Raw genomic sequence first — 10394 nt, forward strand, 5'->3', positions numbered from 1 at the left:
TTTGCTTCTAAAAAACCCATTTCCCCCAAGACTTAACTTCATAATTTCGTATCAAGCAATGGCATTACATTACGCAATCTAAACAATTTAGTGGGAGCAGCACTTGACAGAATAAAGATACACTATAGATGTACATGTAACTCAAAAAATATTTTTTAAATCCAACTTCCAACTATCAATCTAAATATAGATTTTTCTCCTAATAGACTTAAATTGTTAAAATATATATGTGTGTAAAATATGTTTTTTAAAACAGGAAACTAAGATGTATAATATCCACTGTTGATTTCATAAAACTAAAGCAGGGAAAAAGGAGACTTTAAAAAGTTTCTCTTTTTCTGTACAGTCTGCTACTCTGTTCTGCCTTAGGTTTACCTATCCAAGTTGTAATGTAATGTAATACTGGGGTGGAAACTGACCAAATATGCTGCCTTAACATTTCCTTTCAGATCTTTATTGGGAACTTAAAAAAAAACAGCGATGTGTATATCACTGGGGGCAGGGGCAGGAGTGGGGTGGGTTTGAAGGAAACAGAGTTAAACCAGAGCCTATCTGAGACTTCTATGTATCCATATGACAGAGCAGTTACATGTCCCACCAGGGGATGCTGCTACTCAAGGAAAGGGTGACGGCTAATAAGATGCTATCACTCGGAGGGAGCAGCCCGAGCATCAGACTGAAAAGGTTTGGGATTATGTAGCACCTCATCACTCAAATACATACGAAACCTTTTACGGAAAATCTTCCAGGCAGCCTGCAGCTTGCTTTTCTGACTATTGTCTTTTCAATACATACCTGGTCTGTACAAGAAGAGGGACCAGGAATGAGAAAGGTTTAATAGCCCATTTTGCAGAAGCTACTTGAGCAGTGTGTACATGACGGAATGATTATTTCCCAATACCCCAATCCCCGTGGAAGGCAGAAATCACAATACAGTGTGGTAGCAAACTTGGCTGTCTCTCATATTCCTAGGGATGTAGCCTCCCCTACAATGATTTTGACCCATTCTTGAGAACCATCAGCCTGTAAATCATGACCAATCTCTCTGGGAAGATGCACCTGAGAAGGGACTATTGAGGGATGGTGAACTCACATATGTACCTCTTGCTGCTACGACAGGCCTCGTCACTCCACTTGCCCTGAGCTGACTGGGAGAAGAGGGCACAGTTTTCCCGCTTGCCACCATTAGGCTGTGCCTGGTCCCAGTTGAGGAAGGAGATGGCAAGCCCATTGACGTCAACAAACTTGCCTTCTGTGACCATGTCGTTGATGCCCAGCCAAAAGTCATTGACCCCTGGCAGGCTCCTTTTACCATAGTCTCGGAGGGCGTTGATTTCATCGGTGCTTCTGGGGACGACCAGGGTCCCGCCCTTGGAAATGCAGTCTTCATTGGCTTCGTGGAAGTGCTTCAAGCCTTCCGCGGCAAGGTAGCACTTCTTGTGAAATTTTGTGCCTCGGAGACAGACTGTGAAGATGTGAGATTTGACATATTAACATGCTGTGGGAGTATAATAATCTAGAACTGGCCCTGGCCAATAGCAGTAGATAGTTGTGGAAAGGACGATGCATAGAGATAATGGTGAGTCAGCATGTGATAAAGACTCTGCGTACAGCATCAGACACTGTGCCAAGCATTTTACATAAATGAACCCATATCATAATCACAACCATCCCATGATGTGGGATTCTTATTACACTTGTCCTTTCATATCAGGGTAGTGAAGCCTGGGGCTTCCCCGTGGCTCAGTGGTAAAGAATCTGCAGGCCAGTGCAGGAGACACGCATTCTATTCCTGGGTCTCGAAGATTCCCTGGAGGAGGAAATAGCTACCCACTCCAGTATTCTTGCCTCGAGAATCCAATGGACAGAGGAGCCTGGTGGGCTCCAGTCCATGGGGTCACAGAATCAGACACGACTGAAGCAACTGAGCACACAATATAATGAAGCTTAAAAGAGTTGTTAGCATATAAAAAGGTGACTTACATTGCATGTAAGATCACAGCAGATAACTGAGGCCACAGCAGATAACAATAAGCTAAATATTGTTTGTCTTATCTAAAAAGATAGATATATATCTATAAAGATAGTTTTAAGGCATAGCCTTGGAGAAGCAGGCTTCAGGGCTGCCCTGCCTCAGCTTAGGTGTCAGTTCTGATATTTATTATCTGTGTTAGCCTTAATTTCCCTGTGCCTCAGTTTCCTCATCTGTAAACTGAGAAGAATTACAGCAGCATCTGTCTCATAAATTATTGAAAGGTTAGTGTGTTGATGATGGACATGAGTTTGAGCAAGCTCTGGGAGTTGGTGATGGACAGGGAAACCTGGTGTGCTGCAGGCCATGGGGTCGCAAAGAGTCAGACATGACTGAGCGACTGAAGTGTGTTGATGTTTATAAAGTATTATTATAGCCCCCAACTGTGGCTGAAGGGTTAACCAAGCTCTTTCCCTTTCTGCAAACTCACTTGACCTTCCTTTAACTTTCTAATTCTGTTCCCCAGGAAACTTGATAAAGGGACCTGCCAGCACTGTAGCTGGGCAATATTGCTTATGGTAAGAATGACTCAAGACTGGTAAACATACAGCTGGCCTGGGAGCTATCAATGTGCCGTGCTCAATCACTCAAGTGTGTCTGACTTTTTTGTGACCACATGGACTGCAGCCCTCCAGGATCCTCTGTCCATGGGATTTCCTAGGCCAGAAGACTGTAGTGAGTTGCTATTTCCTTCTCCAGGGAATCTTCCTGACCCAGGGACCGAACCCATGTCTTCCATGTCTCCTGCTCTGTAGGTGGATTCTTTACCACTGAGCCCCGTGGGGAGCCCTGGGGGCCAAAAGGAGCTGATGAAAATGCCTTCCTTGAAGGCATTAACTCTTGTAATTGGGCAGCTCTCTTCTGGGACCTTCGAAGCTCTTGCTTTGGAGTTGCTGTGACAGTATTCCTCCCTGAGGATGTGAACCTTGCAAGCCAGGGCTGTTCCTGAGTCTGCCCAGTGTGACTCTCATTTCCTCACCCTAGGAGCTTCATAGGCTGCTAGGAGCTCTGCTCTCTGATAAAGGAACACTCACTGCTGCCCTCTGCTGGCAGGCTGTGGTTCTAACCCTGCTCTTCTCCAGAGCGTCTGACCCACTCAGTGTGGCCAGAGCCGAGTCCTGTGACCCTGGGTTTAGTTACACCTCAGCTGAGCTCTCACTGGGTTATTTTGTTGTCGTTGTTTACTTTCTAAGTCATGTTCGACTCTTGTGACCCCATGGACTGTAGTCCGCCAGGCTTCTCTGTCCACGGGATCTCCCAGGCATGAACACTGGAGTAGGTTGCCATTTCCTTCTCCCAGGGGATCTTCCTGACCCAGGGATCAAACTCAGGTCTCCTGCACTGGCAGGCAGATTCTTTACCACTGAGTTGCCTGGGGACCTAAACATCTTAGTAAACAGCTAAGTAAAATGCTGGTTATTTTATCTAGTTAATACTTGCTTCAATTTTGTTCCATTGCCTAATAAAGAATTATGAGGACTTCCCTGGTGGTCCAGTGGTTAAGACTCTGTGCTCCCAAAGCAGGGGGAAAGAGTTCCATCCTAGGTCAGGAAACTAAGATCAGGCATTTCGCATGTCGCACAGCACAGCAAAAAAAAAATTATGGATGGACTTATAAAATGTATTATTGAAATTCCTGGTTTGATTTTTATTCCACTCATTGAGAGACAAAGGAAGTGGAAGATTTCCCAAAATATTCATCCTCCCAGCTTTTGAATCCTTTGTCCGGGATGCATCTCTGACTTGTCAGTGTCACCTAGAACAACATGTACTCTCAATGTGTTTTGAATAGCTGGCTAATCACAATTTCTTTTCCTATCTTGTTGAGATAAGACAAGTCTCACCTGTCTGCAGGGCTTGCATTTCCTTCAGGGCATTGACTTCTCTCCAGAGCTTTTCCACTTGAGTCTTCAGGTCTCCATCCTTTTCTGAGTATTTTTTAGAGTGGGGTGGGGTAGGATGAATAAAACAACATATGATTAAAATAAAGTACAAATTAAACAAGATAAAGTTTCGGAATACAGAGCATACGTTGAGGGTGATTTCAAGCCACTCCAATACTCTTGCCTAGAAAATCCCATGGATGGAGGAGCCTGGTAGGCTGCAGTCCATGGGGTCGCTAAGGGTCAGACACGACTGAGCGACTTCACTTTCACTTTTCACTTTCACACATTGGAGAAGGAAATGGCAACCCACTCCAGTGTTCTTGCCTGGAGAATCCCAGGGATGGGGGAGCGTGGTGGGCTTCCGTCTATGGGGTCGCACAGAGTCGGACACGACTGAAGTGACTTAGCAGCAGCAGAGCACAGAGTACATGAAAAACAATGAATGAAAGATGTTGTACAGAAAGATTTGTAAGGGTTTGGTGGGGATAATAATACTGGAAGTTTCCTCTGTGAGGTGAGTGCCTGTCTGTCTCTCTAGCCCTTTCATGTGTGACTCACTGTCCATCACTAGACTTTAGACTGGTTGATTTTTGATGCATTCTAGAACAAGCTGCCTCATCTCAGGACCCTTCAAGTGTGTTCTTTCTGCCTGGAACACTCTTGGCCCGGGTCTTGTCCTTTTTCTTTTTCTTAAGACTTCAGTTTTATTTTATTTTGGCCCCACAGCATGTGGGATCTTAGTTCCCCAACCAAGGATCAAACTCTCACGCTCTGCATTGAAAGCATGGAGTCTTAACCACTGGACTGCCAGGGAACTCCCTTATCCATCGTCTTATCAAGCTTAAGCATCTCTTCTGAGAAGACTTTCTGATCATCCTCTCTACATCTCTCTGGCTGGTCTCTTTCCTTAAGCCATTGTTTTTCTTCCATATACTTTCTCCAATCTATAATCACGTTCTTTACTTACTTAATTTTGTCTCTGGTTGTCCATGGTATTCCTGATGTTTCACGTGATGCTTGGCACATAATCAACCTCATAACATTTATTGAGTGAATAAACACACGATGGCATACAAAATACTTTCATGTGATTTTCACTTACTCTTCAAAGATAGTTAGGAATGGAGGAAAATGAGGTTCCCATTGAAGAGTGAGAATGAACTCAATAAGCTAAATTGGCAAGTAAGTGGTAGAACTCATACTCAGACTTAATTGAGTCTCCAAGCCCCCTGGCCTCAATACCCCTACTCAACTGATGCTCCGGGTGTAATGGCTCTTAGCAGGGTTAAGTGATTTTCATGGAGAAGTATGAAAAGGCAGTGATAAAGAGCCCTATAAAAATACTTCTGTATTAAGGACTAGCAATTTATTTAGTCTTGGATGTCCCCTGACTAGGCTAATCTTCATGGCTCTCCTTGGGTATAAGTAAGGAGTAGGAAATTAATAACTTTGACTAATCAAAAATCCAGACCTGATGGGCAGTGTCTTAGAAACTGACAACTGGTAAGCTCTTCAAAAGCAGGAATTATAATAACTCTTAATACACATTTAAAAATACTAAAGCCACCATACACTGTATACCAGGAGCTTAATTCTTTCAATGTTACTATGAAATAGATAATATCATCTCAGAAAAAAAAAGAGGCACAGAAAACTGAATGAACCTGTCGAAGATCACCCAGCTAGTAAGGTGCAGAGTTGGGATTCGAATCTTTCTGTCTTCAAATCTGTTCTCTTTCCACCCCTCCCATCTGTTTCTGGACAGTGATCACCTTTACCTGCTTGGTCCCTAGTACGTACCCTCAAGCAGCTAAGATGCTTAAAACTTGATATGGCTGTTCCCAGCTGCCTCTCTGTGGGGATACCACATGGAGAATCTGTGCTCTGTCTTGGGTGTTTTCAGGACAGGCCAATATCCAAACATGGCTGATTCATTTTCCCCTTAAACATGTGCTTTGCAAGTCAGGTGTTTCCACATTCGGGTTAGGAAATGCCTTCTGGGGTATCCAGGTGCGGACATCCATTCTCAAGGCATCCAACAGCTCAGCTGAGAAGCACAATAACTCAAGGGTTTCCTCAACGGGACCATCCAGTCCAGAATAAATATAGGGGTACATTCAGTATGCAAAGCCAGTGGCTGTTGGGGGCCAGACTTGCAAAGACTGTTAAGTTTTCTTCCAGGTTACAAGTTGTGAGCCATACAAATGTCACCCCAGTTCTTCTCAGCTTCCTGCTCCACACTATTTCAGTAAATGGCCTCCACAGCGGAGCTGTAAACATTGTAATTAACATGAAGAAGCAGAATTAATATTAGGCTCCTGGGAGACACCATTATGGAAATCGTTACCCAGGTGGCTTGGAGTCTGCTTCTATCCTTTGTGAGAAATGTGGTTATGCTTTGTCAAAATGAATACAGGGAACAGCTATTTCACTAAATAGAGATTATATTTAACTCATTACTACAACATAACTTGCACTGCTCAACCTAATTTGTTGAGGCCTGTGAAGTGAATAGCAGGGGAAACCTGTTTTTGGAGCCAAATCACTCAGTTACCATTTTGAGTTTTTAAAGGCTCCCTTTCATTTTATTATTGTTGCTCTCCAAAAATAGGTACAGGATAAGGATGAAAAAATAATTGCCTGAAGAAATGACCAGTAAATGCATGAAAAAATATCTCAGCCTCATTAATAAGCAAAGAGATGCAAATTAAAAGTCTTTTTGCGTTTTGTTAGGCTGGCACAGCTTAAACTGATGATAGCTCAGGTTGCCCAGGTGTGTGTTAGTCGCTCAGTCGTGTATGACTCTGAGACTCCCTGGACTGTAGCCCACCAGTTTCCTCTGTCCGTGGGATTTTCCAGGCAGGAATACTAGAATGAGCTGCCATTTCCTTCTCCAGGGGATCTTTGTGACCCAGGGATTGAACCCGGGTCTCCTGCATTGCAGGCCAATTCTTTAACTTTTGAGCCACAAGAGAAACTCAGCGGGCGCTCTCGTATACTGAAGTTGAGAACACAAGTTCATGTTACCGTTTTGAAAAACAGGTGGTGTAATTAACTTACAATTTTACATCTAGAGAAGTATCATCATGATATTCTAGCATGGGGATCAATATCTATGTACACAGCAATTTACTGAGGCATTGGATCAAAAAGGGATAGATTTGATGAACATAAAAGTTCACCAAGAAAGAACAGATTAAATAAGCCATAATCCATCCACACATGGAATGTTAGGCAGCTTTTAAAAGGGCTGAGGAATGCATTATATATGAGGTTATCCAAGAGTTAACAGATAAAATCAATTAATTTGTCTACCAAGTACTTTAGACAGCCAACACTTATTTTGTTAAAAGTAGGGCTTCTCGGGTGGCAGAGTAGTAAAGAATCCACCTGCCAAGTGGGAGACTTGGGTTTGATTCCTGGGTTGAGAAGATCCCCTGGAAAAGGAAATGGCAACCCACTCCAGTATTCTTGCTTCGAAAATCCCATGGACAGAGGAGCCTGGTGGGGCTACACTCCATGGGGTCGCAAAGAGTCAGACACGAGTTAGCAACTAAACAACAACAAATCAGTTTTTAATTGGGCATTAAAGAAAACTCTTGGAATATGATCTCTTGGCAGTTAATCATGGTTAATTCTATGGAAAGAATTGAGAGAGAAAAAAATGACCTTTGCTTTTGATTTCATAAGATTTGGTATTATTTCCAGGCAATTAAGATGTATGGGGGAAAAGAACTGTTTAACAGGTTTAGACTAATGGCTTCGCGTATTGTAGAATCTACTTTTGTGGATCTCACAGCAAAAAATGAACAAAACTGCTTTGGGAGGATGATATCTAGGATTGGACCCAGTTGGTTAAAAAGCAAACAAAAGCATGTGGGTGCACTTGTGTGTTTGTGCTTTGGAGGATAGAACATAATGCCCTGAACTGCAGTTATTTCAGAAACACGCACACAGAACACACACACACACATTCACATATTCATACCTCTCCCCACAGCCCTGCTGGGTGATCATAAGCTGACCACTCCTTCTTCGTGGTAAAGAGATGCTGGCGACAAAACATGCCTCATCACCCAGAAGAAATGCCACGTCTTTCCCCTTCCTTTGCCTGCCCTCGTCTTCCACAAGATACTTCATCACTCATGAGAAATATTTTAATCTCTCTTTAAAGGAGGTAACAGAGAAGTGTAGTATTTCATTAGGAAAAAAAAAAATTCCATTTAAGAGGGACAGGCTGGGGTAGGCCATGGGAGGGGAGTTCAGAAGGGAGGAGACATATGTATACCTGGCTGATTCGTGGTGATGTATGGCAGAGGCCAGCACAATGTTATAAAGCAATTATCAAAAAAAAAGAAACCTTACATCAGACCTAAAGTAGGGCACTTCATAATCTTAAAAACATGCACAACAAGAGAAGCTCCCTTTTCACCAGCCAGCTATTCGTGTTGTGTTAAATCAAGACTTTAACTTTGTTGATATTATTGTTTGTGTTTTGTTGCTAATGAAGTGAAATTGATGAGGAAATAGTGTCAATATTTACCTTGAAATATCCTATATGAAAATAACTCAGATGAGATACACCTCACACCACGCCTTTCTCGATGATTTAGTTTCAGTGTGTTGCATGTACATTGCCATCATCTCTGTTCCTTGCAAGATGCTTTATGCCTCTTAAACCAATTCAGGGCTTCCCTGGTGGCTCAGTGGTAAAGAATCTGCCTGCAAAGCAGAGACCCTGGTTCGATCCCTGACAGGAAGATCTCCTGGAGAAGGGAATGGCAAGCCACTCCAGTATTCTTTCCTGGAGAATTCCAAGGACAGAGGAACCTGGTGGGCTACAGTCCATGGGGTCATAAAGAGTTGGACACAACTGAGCGACTGACACTTTCACTTTTTCAACCCAAATCAAGCCACCCCAAATTGGGATTGCTTGGAGGTTGTTTTCCATTAACATGTTTTCAAATGCTATATGACTTGAGTGTTGAAATATTTTTAAGTGAAAGACTTCAAACTTCTCTATGACATGCAGAAGTTTAAACATATGATATAGACTGTCCTTATATTCCCAGGGATATGAAAATATATCTATTGATGAAACGGAAGTCACATTACCAATAGCTCTATCCTCTACCACGCATTGAATAAGATTATAGTCATCTTACAGATCAATTTGAACAGCTGTACAATATCTATGAGTGAAACAGTACACTCTGTTAATCGATTTGTTCCACTTGACCCGTCATTCCAAATAGCAGACGTTGTATCCAGGTTGTCATACTCTAATGAACATTCTCTTGCCTAAGCTCACCTGGTAAAGGATATACAATACAGAAAGTCTTTTTGCAAGAGCCTTTTTTATCCTACAAAACCAGAATCCTACCATATGATTCCTTTAAATGTCAAACGGTCCCCTGAAAATGCCATATCCGCATGAAGCCATGGTAACTGCCACCAGAGATGGTCTCCTGGGGGAGTCTGGAAATGAATGTCATCCAACTCCTCCCCACCCTGAGCAAACCTAGAGTTCTGCTGGACGGAGGCACCCTGTTACCTTTCACTCGGCGTTTGCCGTGCTTCCTGGCTTTGAATTTGGACGCGTGGCAGCTGGTCTGGTCCAGGAGCAAGGTGATAACCAGGATGTAAATTACAAGTGCATTCTTTGCCATGGCTCTGGGGCGAGTCTGACAGCCACCGTGCCAGTGCCTCTGGAGTACTAAGGGCAGAGTAGACTTCACAGCCACATCTTGCCCTGAGATGCCTGGGGCCAGCTTTATAAAAGCGCGCTGTGCAGCTTGGCTGGGATCCTGCTGACGGAATGTTTGAGTACCTCTGCTGGCTGCAGCATAAGGTGGCCCCTGTTCTCACGTCTCGTTTAGGCATTAAAAAAAATTTCCTGCGAAGAAAAATTTTCCTACTTGACTTGCCTTTTCAGAGCATATCAGAGTTTATAAAGAAGCTGAAAAGTTTTGTCGTTCTTTCTTCTCTTTCTTTTTTTTTTTCAATCGAAAGTCCAGGAAGCGTGGGGTCTCTCTGTGAAGACTCTGATATTTAAGTCTTTGGTTTGGAGCTCTGAAGTTCACTTGGTATTCTGAGAAGTGCATTCAGGGGCATTCACACATCTAGGAAAGTTACTGTGTGGGGGTGAGTGCATGTCACGCCAGAGCACCACCTGTGTGTCTGCACACACTCCTGTGTCGACACAGCTCACATGGCGCTGGGGAAGGGTTCATGCGCACGGAGTAATGCAGACGGTCAAAGGACCTTCTATAAGGATTTTGTGGGTTTCGCAAAAGTTAAATTCTTGGGGAAACACACCCTAGAAAAGAAAGTGAATTTTTTCCGTAAAAATTAGTGTAAATATCAACCATCACTATCTCGCAGGTCACCACCAACTAACACTTTACTCCTTTGAAAGTATCTCAAACACTTAAAAAACACTTTCAAAGGAAATACAGAAATAACAGAGAAATATA

The 10394-nt window shown here is 43.1% G+C and overlaps 1 protein-coding gene across 1 annotated transcript; it reads right to left on the reverse strand.

Moving 5' to 3' along the window:
• Positions 1–1070: 1070 nt before the first annotated feature.
• Positions 1071–9587, reverse strand: CLEC3A (C-type lectin domain family 3 member A). Its single transcript, XM_055411140.2, has 3 exons — positions 9473–9587; positions 3877–3960; positions 1071–1465 (listed from the first exon to the last, which is right to left on the reverse strand). Exons 1-3 carry the CDS (start codon positions 9585–9587, stop codon positions 1071–1073), a joined length of 594 nt encoding a protein of 197 aa, XP_055267115.2.
• Positions 9588–10394: the final 807 nt, after the last annotated feature.

The sequence above is a fragment of the Moschus berezovskii genome, chromosome 22 (assembly GCF_049115385.1).
Source record: "Moschus berezovskii isolate FMDL1 chromosome 22, NW_MosBer_1.0, whole genome shotgun sequence".
NCBI classification, from domain to species: Eukaryota; Metazoa; Chordata; class Mammalia; order Artiodactyla; family Moschidae; genus Moschus; species Moschus berezovskii.